This window comes from Miniopterus schreibersii (assembly GCF_964146895.1).
Source record: "Miniopterus schreibersii genome assembly, chromosome: 4".
Classification (NCBI taxonomy): Eukaryota; Metazoa; Chordata; class Mammalia; order Chiroptera; family Miniopteridae; genus Miniopterus; species Miniopterus schreibersii.
The window spans coordinates 44,289,736-44,312,646 of NC_138105.1; the positions used below are offsets into that span (position 1 = coordinate 44,289,736).

A 22,911-nucleotide genomic window follows, 5' to 3' on the forward strand; every position below is an offset into this window, starting at 1 on the left:
ATAGCCTGGCAGAGGTTCCAGCTTCTTTACAACCTCATGTATTTAAATCCTAATCAGGCTGAATCCCCTCCTAACTTACCCTTCTGTTGGGTGACTCATACTTGGTTGGCTATGCAAGAGTGTCCTAAGTTCACCGGGTCCTTGCAGAAAACTTTTTATATGCCTGAATAGATAAGCCTCAGGATACATTAGTTATTTTCACCTTAAAAACCTTAGAAATACCATGCAAACTAAATAAATGCAAGAGCCACAAGATGTCCTTTGTGCAGCCTGGTAAGCAAAGGTGATGCTGGTATGACCCCAGGGGCCTGGCCATCCTCAATACCTATAAAGTGACACATTTGCAATAGAACTACAGGAGATGCCCTATGCTTGGAATCACATCCCCCAACAAACTGAACAGAACAGTCATGAATGAGAGATTATTACCTGGGCAATACTAAAGAATTTTCACAGGCTGCCCTGGAGAAGAATTTTGCAAAGTTCTGAGAGGAGCTGATATTTTCTGAAGGATAACGCTCTTGGCCCCAAGACAAGAGATAAGGCAAATGAATAATCTGCTTTTAATCATCTCTAGGATGACTATACGGTCATATCCTACCTTTTTCATTTTTCTTACTACATTAATTTTAGAGGAAAGTAAGAAAGATTTTCCTTTCATGTCTCTTACCTTAGTACTAGTGTGTGTCACTGGCATGTGGCTGATGACACCATCCTTCCTTGGTACTATACAAGATTCTATTCTATGAACTGGGTCATAGCAGTGAATAAGAAAGATAAGATCTCTGCCCTGCTGGAAATCAACAGGGAAGTTAGGAGATAGACAATAAACATACAAATGCATGTGTAATTTAAAATCTGATGGAGATCCATGTAATGAAGGAAAATAAATATGAGAGACAGAGGAATACAGAGGGCATAGGGCAGTGGAGGAGACTGTGGTCTTTCAAGGAACAAAGTGAGAAAAGGCCTTTCTGAGCAAATGACATTTGGTGTCAAACTCTTACAAAGTGATCCATGAAAAAAAAATTTTAACTGGAAGCAATAGCAAGTTCAAAGAATTTTTCTGTATTCAAAAAAGAAAGTCATCAGTCTGACTGAAGTAGAGGAAGCAAGAGGAAGAGGGGTCTGAAGTGAGGCAGAAAAGTAGAAAACGTATCATTTTTTAGGTGCTTAAAGGTTTTTCTACATGTGATAAGAAAGTAGAGATTCTTTACATTATATTTTTTAAGCATTTCAAACACATAAAAAAGAAACAAGAAAAAAAAAAAAGAACATCTGTGTACCCAGAGCCCAATTTAAGAAACATTACAAGAGAATTAAATCTCCTTCATAGCCCAACAGCAACAAAAGAAATCAAGTCCTTAGAAATAAGTCTATTAAGTAAGATGAGTAAATTCTAGAGATCTGCTATACAACACTGTAACTACAGTAGACACTGTGTTGTACACTTTAAAAATTGTTAATAGGTAAATCTCATATTAAGTGTCCTAACTATAATAAAATAAAATAAAATAATAAAATGAAATAAGTTTAATAAAAATTTATAAGATCTTTAGGAAAACTATGAAAAATATAAAACACATAAACATAAAATATATAATGTAAAATATAAACACTTAGATAACCCATTGATAAGTAGAAACATTTAATATAAAAAAGTCAATTCTCTACAAATTACTTTGATATTAACTGCATTTTTAATGAAACTAGAAAGACTAATACTGACATTTATATAGAAATGAAAAAGTCCAAGAAGGTCCAAGACAAAAAAGAAAGAAAGAAAGTGGTGGACCTCTCCCTACAGCTATAACTCATTGCAAAGCTTTACATGAATTGGTGTGTCAGTGAAGGGATATACTAAGAAATAAATTAATAGAAATGAAAATTCAGAAACAGACTCAGGCTTAGATGCAATTTTATATAGTAAAAGTAGCATGGTAAATCCTGCGTCTACCATATATCATCTTCTTCTTCCCTCATCATCTTCTCTCCTTCCCCTCCAGACCTAAAACCCTGTATGGAGCTAGCTCAGATTCAGCTATGATGGAGGGTCCTTCCTTTAAGCAAAAACTTCATCACTTCACCAGGAGCTTCCAGAAGTTGCACCTGGACTACACTCAGCAGTGTTTCTGAATGTGAGGATATTAAGACTCTTTGAAGGTTTTAGTTTTGCACTTGGTTTTTAGTAATGCTAGATTCTTGCCCTGTACCAATCTTAGCCTCTTTCCTCTGAGATTAACTGGGGTTCTATAGACTCCTAATACACCTGTTTTTTCCTAAGTGGGGGGAAAAAAGGTAATCATTATTCTGAATTTGCTATTTCCCTTTACCACTCAAGCCTTTATATGCTTTTACTGCATATACATGTACTCGTAAACAATATAAAACATCAGGTTGAACACATAAAATTTTTTAATGTAAATTATGTGTCCTTTTCAATCATTTTCTTTAGTTATTATTTTAAAAATAATATTTATCCATGTAGATACATGTAGCATTAGCTCACAACCTGAGCAATGTTTATTATATAATTCATTAATACTTTTTATAGGTCTGAAGTAATGCATAATATATCTTTTTAAAAGGATAAACATGTGGGAGGTAAGGAAGTAGACATGGCAAGTAACCTTTTGAGGAGTTGCTTATAAAGGAAAGCAAAGCAATGGAAAGGTGACTAAAGATGGAAGAACCAAAGGATTACGCGGCATCTAGGGAGGGCATCTGTAGGAAGGAAAGTTCCAGAGCATACTCATATGCTCTTGGGAAACGGTCCAGGTGAGAAGAAATATATAATAAAGGAGAGACAGGAAAGAATCAGGGGTAAAGAAAGCAGACTCGAGTAAAATCCTTGATGAGGTCAGAGAGAACTGGGGCACTGGGCTCAAGAAGGAATAACAGGGAAAGTTCACCCACGGCAAGAGGAAGAAAAGCAGGTTCTGAGGGTGTAGATGCTGGAGGTTGATAGACGGAAAGGTAGGAAGATATGATAGCTTTTCCTAATTGCTTCCGCTGCATAAATTTTATTATAGATACGGTCATTAGAGAGAGAGGAAAGGTGGAGGGGTTTAAAGTTTGAGGAAGGCCAAGACCTTGTGGAATATTAAGCTGAGAGAGGGGGAGACTGAATTAACTCAAAAAAACTGGAATAAAATTGTCTGGCAGTTCTGGCTTGATACTTGTGAGCAGAAAAGGGGAACGTGAGATAAATCAGCATGGTGCGCTTTTCTCCAGCCATGCCACGTTCATGTGCTTGAACTAGGCAGAAAGTTGGTTCTATCAGGCTCAGCTTCTTGGAAGATAAGTCTGAGGAGGCTGGGGAAGTTAAAAAATATATGCAGGGGTCCCACGGAATGGATCTAAGCTGGTAACATGAAAGATAAAACTCCTGATGGGTTACGAATACCTGTACATAGTAAAGTTGCTGGATTGAATTTCCCCATGTGGTTACAGATTTATCGAAGAAGGGGAGTTAGAAAAAATGAGCCAGAAAGATATGATGAGGTGGTCAGAGATTAAGAGGCTTAAAAGCAAGGTATTGGAGGCTTACAGTTCTCAGTAATGACAAAATCTAGTTTAACCTAGGAAGTCAGTAGCTGTGAGAATATAATCATTAGCAATGAAGACTAAAGGAAATGAGAACCTGAGTTGCACAGGAAACTGCTCTCTGCAAACACCCCCAGGACACTGAAGGAACACAAGACAGCCGGAGGCAAACAGAAAAAAGTGCTCAAGGGGCAATGAATGCTAGTCCCGAAAATGTCAGTTACGGAGCAAGTTCTTATCGGGCAACCAACCAGTTCATCTTTTTACTCAATTGATTGGGGTGACATTGGTTAATAGGATCGTATAGGTTTCAAGTGTGCATTCCTATGATACATGATCTGTATACTGCATTGTGTGCCCACCACTCAAAGTCAAATCATCTTCCGTCACCAAATATTTGACCCTCTTTACCCCTCACCCCTCACCCCCTTCCCTCTGGTAACCACCATCCTGTTGTCCGTGTCTATGAGTTTCAGTTTTATATCCCATATATGAGTGAAATCATATGGTTCTTAGCTTTTTCTGATTGACTTCTTTCGCTCAGCATAATATCCTCAACTTCCATCCCTGTTGTCTCAAATCCAATTGAAAAAATGGGCAGAGGACCTGAACAGACACTTCTGCCAAGAAGACATACAAATAGCCAACAGAGATATGAAAGGATGTTGAACCTCACTAGCTATTAGGGAACTGTAACTCAAAACTACAGTGAAATACCACCTTGCGCCTGTCAGAGTGGCTGTTACCAACAGGACGGTTGCGTTGGAGGGGTTCTGGAGGAAAGGAAACCCTCACTCACTGCTGGCGGGAATGTTGTTTAGAATACAGTAGTTGGTAATAGGCCTGTTGTCTTTCAGTGTAACCAAAAACATTATGAAGAATGTGGAATTAGGAGTGTTTCTAGCAAAGATTAGTTCTAGGTATGCAAGAGGTATGCAGTAGTTATATTAGCAATCCTCTCATCCCTGAACGGCAGTACTACTCTTTAATCTGCATAATATCAGAAATGTCTTCCAAAGGCAGATTAAGCAGATTAAGATTTACCTGCTAGAAATTAGTTAGTTGGTAAGGGGCATTAATGCAAGACAGGAGTCGTCACTCTGGCTACAAGCACTAATTATAGTTCCACCCTCTCTCTTCTCAACAAAGTCTTTAGAATTCCCAGCAAGGGAAATGACACTATTGGGATTAACTTTTCATCCATTCAAATTTGTTTCTTACTTTAAAGACCTGGGTACATTAACTTTCTTTGAATCAAAATATTTGGAATACACTTTACAACTTATTTAAATACATGAATATGTTATGAGACCTTGGTTAAGAGCCACTTGGTTAAGTGAATGTTTCATATTAAATGTAAATCTCAATGCTAGAAAATATGCACAATACATTGCAGGTGTACATTCAATTGTGCATCTTCCCTGATTAATACTATGAATTCAACTCCACAAAGGAAGGCAAGAAAAAGGTTCTGATATCTGCCTTTATTATAGGCAGTTATTAGTGCTGATGGGAGTTACTACTATGCACATGCTATGCAAATGTGCTTATATGTTTTCACCTCAAAAGATGACAAATGCATATGAACATGTGTATGAAAACCAGGTCATCTGTATCCAAACAACATCAATATCTAAACAAAATCCAGCTGTAAAGATGTATAGTCCTTCATCATGCTAAAAAAATATATGTGCCCGGTTGGTGTGGCTCAGTGGTTGAGCATCGACCCTCGAGCCAAGAGGTCACAGTTAGATCCCTGGGCAGGCCACATGCCAGGGTTGCAGGCTCGATCCCCAGCAAGGGGAGTACAATGACTCTCTTTCACCATTGATGTTTCTATCTCTCTCTCCCTCTCCCTTCCTCTCTCTGAAATCAATAAGTATGTATTGGTAGATAAGGAATCATTGGCAGGAATAATTCTAAAAAATAGAAACCCAATTATCTTCATGGTAGGAATGTGATATATTTACATTAAAATGCCTGAAAAACTATGCCCAAAAAGAAGCTTACTCTATAAACATGTCTTTGTGTAATAGAACAACATGACTCTGATTATTAGAGAAAAGAAACAAACAAAAACCCTGCACACCTACACAACAGTCTTATGATGCTGATTTCAATGTGGAAAGTGACGAATTTTAAATTTTAGAAATTGAAATACCAAAATGAAACTCTCATGGGCTTCAAACTCTAGCGGGAGACTTTAAGAAAACAAGCCTTGAGCATTAACGATTGGCTTCTATGCTCCCAAACCTGCAGCCTCCCACAAGAGGCTTGGTCTTACCAATCTGAATCATAGGCTTTCATTTCAATACCACCTATAATTCATATAGAGTGTGATAGACTTCACAGCATCGGAGAATCAAGGTGCCTTATTGAGCAGCACATACTGTTTTTAAAAGCTTGATTCACAAATGTTCATTCTAAAGGTGACTTAAGAAGGGGATTGAGTAAGAGCTGCAAACCTTATTTGACTTTAAAGGGCTGAAAATGGCTTTAAATGCTTTGGACGTTTTCACTTCACTGTGGGAATTAACAGGACTCCAGATCAAGGGAAACATGAGGGGGGAAAAAAAAGCTCTTTAAGGTTATGTTTATGAGGTTGGAATAAATATACTATAACCTAAAATTTTGCATTTCATAAGAATTTCTGATGAAATATTTTGTGTGTGTGTTTTTTTAATTTATCAGAGACTTGCATAGCAAAGTTGTTCGCACCAGGGAGTTTATATTCCTGATATTATAGTAATTTAATCATATAAAACAAAGACTTGCTAGTGGGTCTCTGCGTGCTAGGAGTGCTGGGTGTGTAATCTTAATAAACAGTGATCTAACAAAAGGGGCCTAAAGCCTTGCTCTCTAACAGACTTATGAAAGTAATTATACCTTTATTGAAGTTACACCACTCTCAAACCCCTGCTGCTCCTGCTGTTTCTTAAAGATGCTTATTTTCTACTTAAAGAAAACAGACAGGCTTTAGAAGAATAGCTGGTGTTAAGTAATGTTATAAGATTTAATCAGATTCTCTGTGCAGCTTATATAACAATGGTACAAATATTTCAACCCAAATAATGAAAGACTCAAAATTAAAAAAAACACACAACTCAGAATGACTAATTAGAGTAACTTACTAATTGGGGTAACAACTCAAAGACTATAGGAGGACAGGACAGAGGGGAAAGGGGAAAGTCTTTCACTGGCCATGGCCATTCCCAGAGCACATTATTAGCACAGGCTTTCACAGGATTTGCACAGCCATGGCTAGGGTGAAAGATGGCATTCACAGAGTTGCATAATGTAAGATGAGACAAAATGTCAAGAAGCATCTTTTAAAAAGTGTTAGGGGAGAAAGCAGGCAGAATTGTAGGAGCAGCTGCTTGGATTAGGTAGCCGAAGCAAGGTGATGACAGACAGATCTTTCAGGATTGCTCTTTGCCCCTAGGGTTTGATCTCTAGTTTATTCAGGGGTATTAAAGCTCTAGGGAAAGTGTTTAAATAGCTCCTACTGACACCAAACTGATTTGTATCCAAAATCAAATTTGCATTGTGCATTTGGAAACATCCCTTTCCAATAGGCAGATGACAGGTGAACAGGGGGCTGAGAACAGGGTACTTTTCCCACAGGGAAAAGCAACCGCGGATTGCAGTGAATGATCTGGAACCTTTTAGTCGGCAGTTTTAGTAACATCTTGCCCTCTCCAGTTAGCCACCAGCAGACATAGACTTTCCCACTATACAGTGTTACCAGCAGCCCTGAAAACTATAATTTGCTTTGCCCAGTCTCTTCTGTATTAAACCCTGGCCTTTCTTTTATTATCTAGTTAACTCATCCAACAATGATTAACCCAAGTCTTAAACGTTCTATAAAACCTTTTCTGATCTCCAATTTAAGACATAATTCATATTTGTATCATCTTAGCACCTGATACATGTGCGAATGTATAAGCATTTACAACATTGTCTCCTAGCTGTATGTGTGCATGTCCCTCCAGTTACTATGAGGACTCTGAGACCTTCGAACCACATTACATATCACAGCACATATTAAGTGCTCCAAAGGCGTTTGTTGAATATATTTGCCACAACGATTTTATCAGAAAGAATTCTGGATTGTCACAATGAAGGAATACATCCAGTTAGTATGTCTAATGCATTTTCTTTTGCTTTATGACATATTCTGGAAATTATCAATTAGAGAAGAGAATATGTTTTTAAATCTCACATGGCTGAAAGCATTAGAGAATATCTATTAACATACCAGGGGAAAAAGTGGCATTCTGCTACATACGGGCTATAGGCACCACTGACAAAACCTTTATATATTTGTAATGCATAAAAGGGGTCTATAGCCTCATGGGACCTTAGCAGTAGGCCCATCAGAGTAGGTGGGGTGAACCTCAAACACTTCTAAAATGATGTAGTGTTATGTAACACAAATATCTCAAAGCCTCCCACAGACTTCATGGAAGTACAATTCAGGGACTCATTTCACTAGTGAGGTGGAGGTGATAGTGGGGGAAAACCCACACTATTGGCATTGACAGTATTTGTAACATACCTGATGAGAAATAAATGGAGAGAAACTGCAGCTCTGTTATCCACAGGTTCAACCTGAGTTAGTATAACATCAAGCCAGCCAGAAATTTAATAGGCAGATTCTGGACGTGAGAAGGTCATAGAAGAACTTGATAACCTCTACACACATCCCAAGCTCACTGGGAAACAATGGGAATAAACAGGAAAGACCCACGAGTGCCAGTGGAAAGTAAAATATGAGGCAGGCATAAAATCAAACATTGAATGTGCTCCCCGACCCACACACAGGTACATATGCGGAGGGTAGAAACCTTGAGGACTCAAGGTGTTTCAGTAAATACTATGTTCAATCACAGGCTGACAACTACTTTATACAGATCAGAGATGACCTTTTGAGAAGCCACCCTAACAATGTAAAACTTAAAACAATAGCTGAGCAGAGAAATGAATAGCCAAACAGCATCGGGGGCAGACGGATCAGATTCCACATGTTAAGTACAGGCAAGTGACTAAATTAACAAATAAACCCTTGGAGTCGGGGTAGTTGGAATCCATCCTTGCAACAACATATTATCTAAAATGTCCAATACTCAACAATAAAAAAATAAATAAAAATAAATCATTCAAATAAACAGAGGAGTATGACCTATATTCAGAGAAAAATCGCAGTTAATAAAACCTGACTCTGAGATGACCCAGATGTTAGATTTAGCAGACAAAGAGACCTTAAAGATGCTATTATAAATAGGCTCAAATAATTGAAATAAATTATATTTTAAAAATTAAAGAAAAACATGATAATTACTCAAAAATAAAGATTATCAAGAGAAATGGAATCTATAAAAAATAACTAAATGGATTCTAGAGTTGGAAAATATAACAGCGCAATGAAAAATGTGTAAAATGGGCTCAGCAACAGATCTGAGATGGCAGCAGAAGGAAGGAACAATGAAACTCGAAGACAGATCAATAAATATCCACTTTTAAGAAGAGAACAAAGATTTAAAAAATAAACAGCCCCAGAAACCTCTAGGATAATATTAAGTGTATTAATATAAGTTCAATAGGAGTCCACAAAGGAAAGAAGAAAAAATGTGCAAAAATAATTGGCTGAAAAATTGCCTAATCTGCTGAAAAATATTACTCTCCAGATCCAAAATCTTCAATGACCCCAAAGTATGATAAACATGAAATGATCCTTGACCCACACCCACTTGTGTTGTTTAAGCCTTTCAGCCTGTCATGTTTGTTACGGCAGCCCAAGCAGGCATGTACTAGGAAATACTTATGTTAATATAAACACATGATATTGCAGATCAAGTGGGTGCTCCACATGCTATGCCATTACCTAAATGCCCTCCATCTTCGCCACAATCTTAAAAAGAGAAAATAAATGGACTGAAATTAAATTTTGGTAAACAAAAGATAGAAATAAAACTTAACTCCTTATAGAAAACCAGTGAATTCATGGACTGAGATTTCTACCAGCATCATAAATATGGAGGGTCATGACATTTTTATTATATAAAAAGGGAGGTGGATTGCCAGGGACTTTCTCCAAGTGTTAATGGTGGCACCAAGAGATCCTTATAAGACCTGGCCACCTATTCTGGTTGATTCCTAGTCAGTAGCCTCATGTCATTCTAGAACGTCAAACAGCCAGTATTTTTCATTTCATCTTTTGTTTTTAGTGTGTATGTTCAAATTTTTTTATAGTAAGGAGTTGTTTCATTTTTATTAGAAGTTATTTAAAAGAAGGCTTTTGGAACAAGTTACCTCTAATATTTGATACTCTGCCATCAGAATCTGCCATTGTCTCGTATTTCTTATACCCTAGAATCCTCTACTCTCCTTTTCTGTTGTTGTCGTTAATCCTCACGTGAGGACATTTTTCCACTGTCTTTTTTTTTTTAAGATAGAGTGGAAAGAAGGGAGGGAAGGAGAGAGAGAGAAACATCAGTGTGAGAGAGACATCGATGGGCTGCCCCCCCACTTTAGCCCCCTGACCAGGCGGGGGAACGAACCTGCAACCCAGGTAGGTGTCCTCCACCGGGAATCGAACTTGCAACCCAAGGGCCAACACTCTAACCACTGAGCTACACCGGCCAGGGCTCTACTATCTTTTTTAATCCCCTTCAATCCCTTACCTATACAATTAAAATTTTATTGTTAGAGTACCTGTTCATATTAAAAAAATGAAGGGAAAGTCCTTATATGCTTCCTGTTTAATAACATGGAGCCACAGCTTGGGAGAACAACAGAAAATGCAGTGTTGTCTGTTTGTGGTAAACAAAGCTGTGCTCCAAGGAGCAGGAGGCTCAAATATAGTAAGTTTGCAACTAACTAGTCAGGGAGTCTAAAACAATTCACATTCTATCTCAGGTCACAGTTCCTTCAGATGTATAGGGTATTCAGGTAATTTCTATGTTTTTTTATTTTAAGTTTTTTTGTCTAGGGCTCCACAGTGAAAATAGACTTGTCTTCATGATTGTTTTCTGTTTACTTTAACTTCAGAAAATAAACTAAAAGTTAGATTTACATGTTGCAAATTTACTGGAAAACCTTCAAAGTTTAAATTTCTAAAAATTAGGCAGATGTGAGAATAGACAATATAGAACCACAATGTGTTACTTTCCTTACTTTCGGATATGCTGTTCTATCATTATTAGTTTCATTCATTGAGATTTAAGTGAACAGCAAGTAAAAGTTCTCATGTTTGCATAGCCCTCCACTTTAAGATCAGCCTATGCATGCCGTCTAAAGTTGTCTCATTCTCCCAAAGGAAGATTTTCAGATGAAAATCATGTCCTCGGTCACAAATTCTTTTGTTACCATAGTGATAAGAATGAAGAATTTTTTAAAAGCTAAAAATACCTGAACACATACAGATGATTTTAGGAATTTGACTTACTTGGTGTCATACACTGAAGAAGTTAATCAATTGAATTAACTACATATGCATTAGATGAAATATTCTACTGAATGAAAAAATGCGTAGGTTGCACATCTGGAACTATTAGCCACAATCAAAGAAGTCAGTATGAATGAAGATGACTGACAATCTAAACTGCATAAAATCAGATTCTCTTAAAAATGGAATATATTCCAGAAGCAAGCAGAAAACCATTAACTTAGCTTCATTTTCCATAATTTTTTCTTTCCATTATTTAGAATATTACCATTTTAAATGAAAGATTTTGATGTGACAAAATAATTTTTCTAATTGGATGGAGGAACATAATTGGACATATATTAAAAATTACGTTAGAGTGGCTTCTTTCTATAAAGCAAAACTTCTTCATTTTAGGCATTATAATAAAACAATATGTTTTTAAACTAAGTTTTCTTTTGAAAATTTTAGTTTTTATGAGAACTTAATAGACTCAATCATTTACAGAAAACCTACTATAGTTCAAGGCAGTATATCAATAAAAGGCAGTACTTGCTGTCAAAAATGCTATAATCATTCATTTTTCATAACATTAACTTTTAAAGTGTCTCCCATAGCAAAATGGAAAGAGCACTGAATTTCACCTAAAGAGACCAGGAAACAAGTTCCAGCTCTATTAATGAGCTTAGAAAAGTTTCTTTCTAAGTCTCAGTTCTCTCATTTGTAAAAATGAACATAAGTGAGCATATCAGCTCCTCTAGAACACAGGTCATTATGATACAAAAGAGATGATATGGGTGGAAATCAATGGATAGCATTCAATAAAGAATCTCTCTAAAAATTAGTCATTCTATAATTAGATTCAATGTATAAACATTTTCAAAATAATTATTTAATTTTTTTTATAATTAAGTGTACTTAAAATTACTTATGAATAATAATGGCAAACATTTATTGAGCACTTATATAATGGAAAACACATTTTCCATGAATTACTTCATTTAAACCTCATAACAGTCAATGACTTAGATAGTATTATCTTCCTCTTATAGTTAAGCAAAATAAGGCAAATCAGAGATAAATTATCCAGAGACATACAGCTAGTAAACAGTGGAACCAGGAATTAAATCCAGGCAAGCTAATTCCAGATCTAAGCCTTTATGATATAATCCAAAAGAATCAGTAGAGAACTGATTAAGTTCAAATGAAACTTAATTTGAAAAGAAAAACATTCCAGACACAAAGGACACAGCACTGGTAGAGCAAACTCCACAGGTAAAAAATTAGGTGAATTCACACTAAGAACTACCGATGAAGAGGACTTCAGACCGATAATGAACCTGCAACCTTGTCGTTCGAACCTGAAACACACCTTCCTACTAGCGTGCAAGCCCTATTCCTCCATTTAAAAAGGTCCTGATATGTTTCCCTTTTTTTCTCAATTAAATTGTGGATACATCCATGCATCACCTCTACACATGGCAGCAAGCCAGAACAGTAATATGAACATAGACATACTAGAAAGAAATGTTGAGAATAATCTCAAGGAGTTAAGGAAAATTCACTGAGTTTTTCACATTTCAATGAAAATATCCACCCCATTACTAATGTTTAGAGAAGGGAGGAATGTTGCTCCATTTAAATATTTTCATACAACACTATCCTTTCATTTATTTATTGTTCAGGAAAGAAATGACTTTCTAACTGTAAAATTCTATCATACTAAAATCGTTCACAATGTTTAAACAGTTATGTTCTTTAGTGCCAAATCTAACTATCTGTGAGAAAGCTTATTAGATTCAGTATGTAAAATATGGTGGTTTAAAACGTACTCAGTTAGATATAACTTATAGCCAAAAAAATACATTAAAGCTTAAAAAGCTAAAATCACCTCCTCCATCCACCTAGAAAATCCATTGTATGAACTTCTTTTAACCTTTAAGTCTATTTCTTCATATACATTAAAATCAGATAAAAATAAATTTGCCGAAAAGGATTTATGACACAAGTTTAATAAAAGAGAGGGAAGGAAGGAAAGAACAAGAGAAGAAATAGATAGGAAGGAAAAAGAGAAAGGGAAATAAGGCGGGAAGAGAAAGCAAATGAGACACTACTTGCCTTTGTGGACCAGGTCCCAAACCTGATCAATTTGCTGCTGAGTTGGGAAATGACCGCAGTCATTGAAGTAATTAAGGAGCTCACTTCTTTCTAATCCTTGCCAATCTTCTCTCTTAGCAAACATTGTTTCATAGACTAAAAGGGGGAAAAATAATGAAAGAAAATATTTTCTTTATAAATAACATATCAGGTACAAACCACCTAAAATCTTCACCTGGATTTGAAGAAACTTTAACCTCGGGTTTATCTTTATGTCTAGTGATCAGCCCCCATACTTAGCGTAGCACTGCGTCAACCTCCTGCACAAGGTTAGAAGGAAGTGAAATTTGGACTTGCTTTCCCAAAGAGAACACTGGCAGCCTCTGGCCTGGCTTACATGACAGTTGTCTACAGACCCCACATACGTGAATGCTCAAGCTACATCAGAAGACATAGCTTCTGTGTCAAGATTTCTGGGGGCCCGATTTCCGCTGACCCATTTCAGTATTCATTGTTTACTAATTCTCCTCATTTTTCATCTCGTTTTGACTTCTACACACTTTAACTACTTGAATTGTTGATTCCACTTTGGACTGATTATTCTACTTCTGATTTGGCCCCTGAATGGAACGATGTCTATTTTTCACTGACTTCCTGTATTCTTACTTCCCAGTGTAAAGTACTTGGCTATTCCTGGCTCAAGGCTACCCAGAAAGCCCCTCAGTTGGGCCATCCCTCACCCATCTCCCACGCTTGGCATTAGACGGGGGTTAGGTAATGGCCAAGAGGATCGACGCTTACATTTTGTAAGTGTCGTTCTCCATAAACATTTTATTTTTTCTTTTCAACATGGTAATATTGAATCTCTATTCTTAAGTATATGGATTAGCCCCAAGAAACTGATTGTTAATTAGCATTTACAGAATGACAGGTTTTGTGGGCTCTGGATGACAAAGGCACCAGAGAGGTTCCTAACAAAAGTTAATGTATCATCTTGGCACTCAACCGTAAGGACTTCAACTTTCTATTCATTCATTCATTCATTCATTCATTCATTCAGTTGAGGGGGGCAGTCATGAGACATTGACAAATTCAAGCAGTATTTAGTGATTGCCTAAATACGAGCAGAGAGCCTGAAGCACAGCAGCAAAATAAACATAAGTTCACATTTAGTATATCTATGGCTTTTTCTCTTGTTTCAAGTAAGCCAACTAGAGCAGTTGCTGTCGGTGCCCTGTCCATACTGCCTTACATTTCCGTGCATGCAGACCTGACTTTCCGTTGCTGGCATCTGCATTTCATTGCCTAAGGGCTCCCTCTGGCTGCTGGACTCCACTCTGCCCACCTGAGCCGCAAGTCAGAAGTTCCAGGAGATTAAGGCCCCCACTGGAGCAGCCCTGAACCACCGACTGGGAGGAGATGGTAGATAAAGATCCAGCACTTGAGGCAAGGTGGCTGCACTGTCCTCTAGATGAATTAAACTCCAGTTGCCCACATGATGATCTGCTTGATAATACACTCTTTTTTGACTTCCATCCCTTCCCTGTCTCACTTCCCCATTGTGCTAACAGTATCTCCTGGGATCAACTCACAAATAAGTTAGTTGTACCTGAATTCTTGTCTCAGGGCCTGATTCTAGTGAAACCCAAACTAACACACAAAGAACATCACTTTTAACTTTTATGTTAAATATATTTCTCCTTGAGAAAATACATATGCCTTTATTTGTTTTTTCATTGAATTAATCCATTTTAGATGTTTCTCACTAGATCTGACTGATGTGCAGATTAACATTATGGTTTTTATCTATATTAATAGACAACAATGCCTTTAACCTGTATACTAGGCCCTAAAAGCAAACATTTGGCAACATACTAGCAGAATTAATATTGTAGACAGGTGTAATTAGGTCAATATAAAACTCAAATTGTGAAAATTAATGAAATTTTCTGGTCATTGAAAGATACTTAAGGCTGGCCGGTGTGGCTCAGCGGTTGAGCATCGACCTAGGATCCAAGAGATCAAGGCTCTATTCCCTGTCAGGGCACATGCCTGGGTTGTGGGCTCAATCCCCAGTAGAGGGCATACAGGAGGCAGCCAAGCAATGACTCTCTCATCGTTGATGTTTCTCTCTCTCTCTCTCTCTTCCTCTCCCTTCCTCTGTCTGAAATCCATAAAGACATATGTATTTTTTTAAACCTCAAAAAAAAAAAAAAAAACTTAAAAAGGTGCATGGATATCTGCCAGATATCAAATACCAACCCAATTAGCAATCAAAATATGGAAAGAATAGAGACTTTTCTAAAGAACATGAAGACAAATAACAACTTGCAAATTCTATGGTCTGTAGAGTTACTGTAGACCTCAAAGCAAATGAATGCCTTAGTTGGTAATTCTTTAAATCATTCCTTTAGCTAACTTTCTTGTATTGTTCAGATCCTATGCTGGATAGTGCACCATTGATCCCAACTGGACTTCTTTACATCCTTGCCTCATGTCAGCCTATTCTCAAAAAAACCACCAGAGTGACTTGTTCACATATAAATTTCACCATGGTCCTCAGTTCACAAAGCTCCACAGGCTCCCCAGTTCAATCAAGGTAAAATCCAGTGGTCTATAAAGCCTGATGCCACCTGTGTCCCCACTCCCCGCCGCCTCTCACATCTCAGTTTGCTCAGCTCTGGCTCACAAACTCCATCCGGCATGTTAGACCCCTGGCTTCCTCCCACAGTAACTGCCTCCAACTTCAGGCCTTGGTGCTTGCCTCACCCTCTACTGGAGCATTCTTCCTCCCTCACTTTCTTTAAGACTTTTTTACTCAAATTCTCAGCTAGAAACTACCAGAGTCCACACTGGAAAACATAACCACATTCGTTTTTTGTGGGGGGGGGGGTTTCAAACTGAAAAGGTTATTTTTTAGATGCAAAAATAGTGTAATCTGCAGTTACAAATCAGGGAGGAGAAATCATGGAAAGAAAGTAAGACTAAGAAAAATAAGCAAGATTCTATAAGATTAAAAAATAAATTTAGTGACAGAGTTTGGGGGATAAAGATAAGACAGAGTAAAAATAGTGGGGGTATTTAGCAAAAGATATGTGACTTAGAATTCAGTAGCTAAAAAGAATGTGAATGGAAACGAAATGGTGGTTAGTGTAATAACTGTAAGGTTCTAGCACATATTTTAATAAATATTAATATATCTGTACATTCATACTAGATAATAGGAGATAAAATTACCACCCATAAAAGAGTATTATTCAGGAACTTCATTACTTACATTTCTTTCTATCCATCCATTCCTCTAGCTCTGAAAAGTTTATAATTTGTCTTGTTCTCCAAAGACCAAGTCGATATTTAACACGATGGATTAGTCTGCGATACATGTTCATAACTGCTCTCAAATTTGGCCCATGATTCAAAACCTATAAAATAATAAATGGTAAAGCTCCTTGTATATTTCTGCTATTTATCTTTGAGTATGTCCCTTTCATTTTACTTTATCTCACCCAGTTTCTTAGCTTATGGATGTATTTATTATTTCTTGCCTAGGTTGGTTAAATAAGTGCATTATACAGTGAGATAATTTCCCTGAAATTCAGAGAATTTCATTGAGTGTCTTTGTCATCAAATACTTGTACTTCCCACAGAATAGAGGTTTCAGTGGTGGACACCTTCATAGGAGTTTCCTAGGGTGATGTCTGGATTTCTATAATATGTAGCCTATCCAGCCAGAAAAAGAAACAAATTAAAGTTTTATTAAAGCATTATTCTGTAATGAATAAATCTTGCCTCAGCTATATACTCTGGGTCTTCAAATCCTTGTATTTTCTTCCTTTTGAAACTGTATATTTATATCTTTTACCTAGTTTTCAGTGGACTTTTTGAGGTTATTCTTGTTGATTTCTAAAAACTCTGAATATTAAAAAAATAACCCTTTTTAGCATATGTGCAAATTTTCTCTTATCAGTTATCTTCTGTGACTATATTTTTCTGTATATGAATTTTCTACACTCTAATAGACTTTTAAAAAGTGAAGTATTCATCTATTTTAGATTTTTTTCTAAATAGCCAGTTTCATTTTACTTCTCAATTCAATTATTTTTATATTTTACATATTCTAGCTCATTAATTTTTTTTACATATCTTTATTAATTCCCTTTTTTAGCCTTTCTCTGTTCTTAACTTCGATTTTCATTATTTTTTAAGAATGTATTTAAAGGTCATGAATTTTCCTGAGTCAGCTTTCCTTTGATGTACTTTGCATACCATTTTACAAGTGAAAAAAACCAAAGTATAAAATCTTTAAATAACTTTCTTAAGGTTCTATAGCTGGTAAATTGCAGAATTAGTTTTGAAATCAAAATAGAAACACTCCAGGGCCCACATTTAATTATACACTATATTCCTCTTAATTTACTTAAATTTAGTATGTTTCACCCATTTTGTGAATTATTGTTTTGGCTTCTCTCCTAGTATATTTTTTATAACACTTATGATGTTATTCCTTTTGTCATTTTGTTTTATGTGATTCTTTAAAGGTTATTTTTATCATTTTATTTTTTCACCTTTGCTTAAGTTTGTGATTCTTCTCTGACATTTTAAAATGCTATGCTTAACCCTATATTTCTTAATTTCACAAGATTATCAATGATGTATTGCTTAATTTGCTTGAACAAAAAAAAGAATTAGCATAATGTCACTACCTTCCTCTTCTTTCTCCTTCCATCTGAATGCCATCAGAATCCAGGCAGATCCTGAATGTTTGCTAATGCCTTTCAACATTTAGTAACATTTTCTAATGTTTAAACCTGCCTTTTGTTCAATAGGTCCTTGTCGCGTTTTCGGTTTTTTTACAGATAACGAGTTGGTCACACTTCTGGAGTATTCCCCACCCCATGAATCTTAGTGGGAGGCAAAACTCACCTCCTACAATTTGAAGCTACAAATCAGGTGCGGGTGACCCAAGCCCCCTGTTGCTAGGATGCAGACAACGTGACCAAAAGCTTCATCCGTTACCTACACCAGCCCCAGGGGGTCAGTATCTACATCAGGCTCTTTCCGTGCAAGATTTGGCTGGAGCCTGGGAGCTATGTTCATTAACCCTTCTTATTTCTGAGTGTAGTTCTCAGTCCTCTGCCCAATATTCTTCCTGCTTAAATCTGTCAGTAGGTTTCTTTTGCTTATAATTGAGAATCAAGCAATGTTTTAAATGTATCCTTAGAACAGGAGCCAAAAGGTCCCTGCTTGGCACGTGCTGCTTAGACAGATGATGGCATTTGCTGAGAGAGCAGGAGCTTTGGGCAGCCAATTTAAGTGTCTTTCCCTCTGAATTGAATAAATGTTCTTTGGGGTAGATAACTTATCTTATGCAGAAAACTTTCTCGGATCTGAGGCATTCAGATTACCCAGGTGGTTTTCATGGTTAAGAAGCTGTGGTTTTTATTACAGCATGCTCTCCGCCAGTCTTCTGCATGGAAATATGCCTCAGCTATGGTGCTATGGACACCTCAGGATGTAAATATTTACATTTCTAAACAGTTCTCAAGATAGAATTTATCTGAAAAATGTGTGATTGATATTTATCACAACAATATTAAAATAGAAAAGACTCATGGCAAATCACTGATTATAATTTTCCAACCCCTGTTTACTTTAAAGCAGGGATGGGGAAACTTTTTTCTGCCAAGGGCCATTGGGATATTTATAACAACATTTTCAGGTCATACAAAATTATCAGTTTAAAAATTATCTATGAAAAAAGCTCCTAGATTTATTGAATTATCAGTCCCTCCTGCAGTTGCCTTGGCAGGGCCAGACCAAATGATTTCGCTGGCCGTATATGGCCCTCGGGCCAGACGTTCCCCACCCCTGCTTTAAAGGGTAAATGTATCATACTCAACACACCTCAACATTTTAAAAAATTGTTTCTCAGTAGGCATTTTCAGTCTGCCTTTTGTTTGCTATGGTCATGTCTTTCTTAAAATATGTTATAAATTAATTGCTTGTTTGGAGAATTCCCTTACCATATAACACTCAGTGGGATTTCATGTCTTTGATTTTTCGAACAATAGTAGCACCTTTTCATGTTTACTGGCCATTTATGTTTCTCCTACTGTAAAGTTCATGTGTTCTACCTATTTTTTCTATTATTATTATGGTTTTTATCAGTTTGTAAGATAGATGTTTACACGTAATCCTTGTACAATATTTCTGCAAATGTTTTCCCACAATTTAACTTTTAAAAAAATGTTGTAGACCTATAAGTAGATATCTTGACCATGTTCATTGATTGAAGTCTAAACTTGTCTAAACAAAGATGTAGGACAATATCCCAAAGGGTCTTTATTCAAAATCTTGTGAAAACAAACAAAAAAAAGGTTTTAAAATGACTAAACCTATATACAATGAAATAAGAATTGAATATTCTGAATAGTTATCTCAAGTGCTTACACATAAACACACATTTAACAAATATGTAAGCCACGAATAACATGACGTATGATTGTGTATTTACTTCCCCACCCACTGTGGCTCCCTTGGCTACAGTGGAGCGACAGGACATGTCTCCCCCCTGGGGTTGATTCTTCTCTTTTCCAGGCCTCTTCTCTGTGTCTCCTGACCTAGGTCGGGCTGATGACTTATGTTACTATCTGAAGCACACGCTCAATCATTCTATATCCAATTGCTTAGTATAAAAACTAAGCGCACATGCTTGGCCACCCGTATCCCTGAATCGTATTGCCTTCCAGTGCACTCTGAAGCCGTAGCCGCCACTCCTGCTTCCCACAGAATTGGTGCCACTACATGAGCGCGCCCCTGGCTCTCCACGTCGTCTCCCCGATGCGAGCACACCCCAATTAGAGATACAGGATCGGAAGGGAGTTTAATCTAGCCTCAGCTTTTTAAAAATATGTTTTCATTGATTTTATTGATTTGAGAGAGAGAGAAAGGGAGCAAGGGAGGAAGAGAAAGAGAAAGAGAGAGAGAGAGAGAGAGACATAGATGGGCTGCCTCCTGCACTCTCGCTACTGGGGATCGAGGCCGCAACCAGGGCATGTGTCCTGATGGAGACTGGAGTCAGTGACCTCTCGGTGCATGGGACTACTCTGAACCAACTGAGCCACACCAGCCAGGGCAGGCCCAAGCTTTTGACAGGACATTCCAATGTCCATGTTGAGCCTGATTTGAGAAAAGAATCTACCATTTTGCAATGATGGATACTATTGTTACTAGAATTCCTAATGTTTTAAAGTTTCTGGAGCCCGACAGGCTTAGGTTTGATTCTCAAAATTTAAGTATGCCACTAGCTAGATGTGTAACTTTAGACATGTTACCTCTCTGTGCTTTACTTTTCATAACTACTAAAGATAATTATACAACCAGGAGGAATGGCACCACTCCAATTTTTGATCACCAACTTTATCTAGGTTCTTAAAGAGGCCTGGACATTCACCTGTGTTTTACTAGTCATCTCTCTGACATTTTCTATAGAAACTTAAACTCCACAAACACACCATCTAAATGCTCACAGAGACTAAACAGATAGCAAAGGAGAAACAAAATTAGTGCAAACATAGGTGGTCCAGGCCTTAAGAGTAAAAGTAGTCCCACAACTGTTTTTCGGTGAAGGATAAGCCAGGCCTTTTGTTCTGATTCTCCAGCCTGACACAATCAGCAAAGTAGATTATTCGTAACATTTTCTTAATCCAAAGAAGGCAGACAGGACATTAGAAAAATCATAGATTTATTGGCCAGGTGATTGTTCAAAATTTTACTTAATTAGATATATTATAAACACCTTGTGATATTTAACATATGTTTTACCTTGACTAGTATTCTCTGGAATCTTCTGCGTTCAATCCACCCTCTGACATGTGCCTGCACAGTGGTGATCATTCTAATTATTTTCTTGGTGATTATAAGTCTGGTCCTTTCCCTGAATACTTGGAAAATTTCTATGTGTGGTCCAATTCTTTTAACTTTGTTTTCATATTCATTGGTTTTACTTAGACGATGTTGTACCCTAAAAATGAAATATAAAACATTTTATTACAGTTAATAAGAAAAAGAACACTTTTGAAAAGTCTTAAATTCATTTCACTGATGACCATATTAAAATAAGAAACATGCCCAGCCGGGCATGGCTCAGTGGTTGAACGTCGACCTAGGATCCAGGTGATCGGGGTTCGATTCCCGGTCAGGGCACATGCCCGGGTTGCGGGCTGCAGCCGATCAATGTCTCTCTCATCATTGATGTTTCTCTCTCTCTCTCCCTCTCCTTTCCTCTCTCTGAAATCAATAAAGATATATTTAAAATAAAATAAATTTTAAAAAATGAATTCCATTTAAAAATAATAAAAATAAAAATAAAATAAAATAAGAAACATATTATAATATGTACATGGACTTCATATACATTGCCTGACCATGTCAATGGGGTTCTCCAAAGAAGGTCAAACATAATAAAAGCAATATAGCATATAAAAAATTAACTTTCTAAAAGAAGAAAACTCAAAATAAAGTGAACCGGTCAAAACTTATTCACAACTATTCAAAAGAGAGAAAGAGTATCTAAGAAAAAAAATATTTTCATACGATGAGGCAAGTTAGTCAAAATACTGTGCCTGTTCCAGAAACTATTAAACTAAAAACTACCTCAAACTTATGTGGCACTGCTATTTTGCTTACCAGTCTTCTGAAAATTAATTTTATTTTCCAAATACTATCAATTGAGAAGCATAGTAGTTAGTGTATCGGTAGGGCCCCGGACGACAGGATCACAGAAGTGAGGGGTCATACTGGAAACCGTGACGAGCCCTGCGAGACTGGTATAGATGGTCCCTGCAGTGATGATAGCATTTTGAAAAAACTGCACTTTCTATCATGAACAGATGCTCTGTAACGTTGGTAATCTTGCACCTGTAGTTTTCCTTTATATATGTTATCTTTTTTATATGGTAGTCAGTTTTTTCAATGTCTTCCAAAGTCTAGCTTCCTTGTAATATTTAGCATATAAAAGGCTTTTTATTCTTTTTAATTGCTTTTGTTTCTGCAACTTGCACAGCTGAAGTTCCAGTGAGATGCCCAGGTGTACTCACACACCAGAGCTGAGACTTGCCCTAAAAGCGCACTGCATAAAGACCTCTGAATCCTAGGCCCAACTTTCTTGATTCCCACAATGAATGCACTGACTCCATTTCTGCCTTTTTTCCCCCTCTGAGTCTCTTTTGATGTCTGCATTAAGCTGGTTCTTAATGCATCTTGCTCTGTTTTATACACAGCCATTATTTTTCTTCTTTTAGTGACTGAAATGTCGGGTGTCTGATTTTGATCATTTGACCCATCTAGTCTCTTTTGGGTAGCAGATGGAATTTGACAGGAAATTCCACATCAGTCTTTTCATTGTCTTTTCTGTTAGTTTGTCTTGAAGCTTATGGTACCTTCTGAAATACCCTGTATTATATGTTACTTGAATACAAATATAGCTAAAAGCATTCAAGATAGTTTTGGGCCCACTAGAATGGATATCAACTCCAAATCAAGAGATGTTCATCACAAGTACTCCTTGGAGATCCTTTTTGTCTCCCTGACCTTCCTACTCCCAAGTAGCAACAACTGACCAGTGACATTACTCAGGCACAGAAAATTGTACACCACAGCTACATTTAAACTATAGCTAAAGGCGTAGAACTGAGGCTGTTAGTTTATTTGTGTTTGTGTGTATGAATGAAAAATGCCCTTGCTCTCCTTGCAAAAGAATGGAAGTTGGCCTTGTACAGTTTCTAGTAACTGGAGCTCTTTTGTATCTGCGGCTTCTTCTTTCTCTCATTCTGTAGATTAAT

The 22,911-nt window shown here is 37.0% G+C and overlaps 1 protein-coding gene across 1 annotated transcript in view; it reads right to left on the reverse strand.

Annotated features, from left to right (window-relative positions):
• The window catches only part of LOC308556239 (IQ domain-containing protein M-like), a gene marked incomplete at both ends in the record, with an annotated part of 138,702 nt that overhangs the window by 108,358 nt on the left and 7,433 nt on the right, over positions 1–22,911 (reverse strand). The window contains 3 exons of the mRNA XM_081135421.1: positions 13,087–13,225; positions 16,347–16,491; positions 20,894–21,092. Of these exons, the coding sequence (XP_080991547.1) occupies positions 13,087–13,225; positions 16,347–16,491; positions 20,894–21,092 (483 nt within the window). The remainder of the gene's footprint in view (positions 1–13,086; positions 13,226–16,346; positions 16,492–20,893; positions 21,093–22,911) is intronic.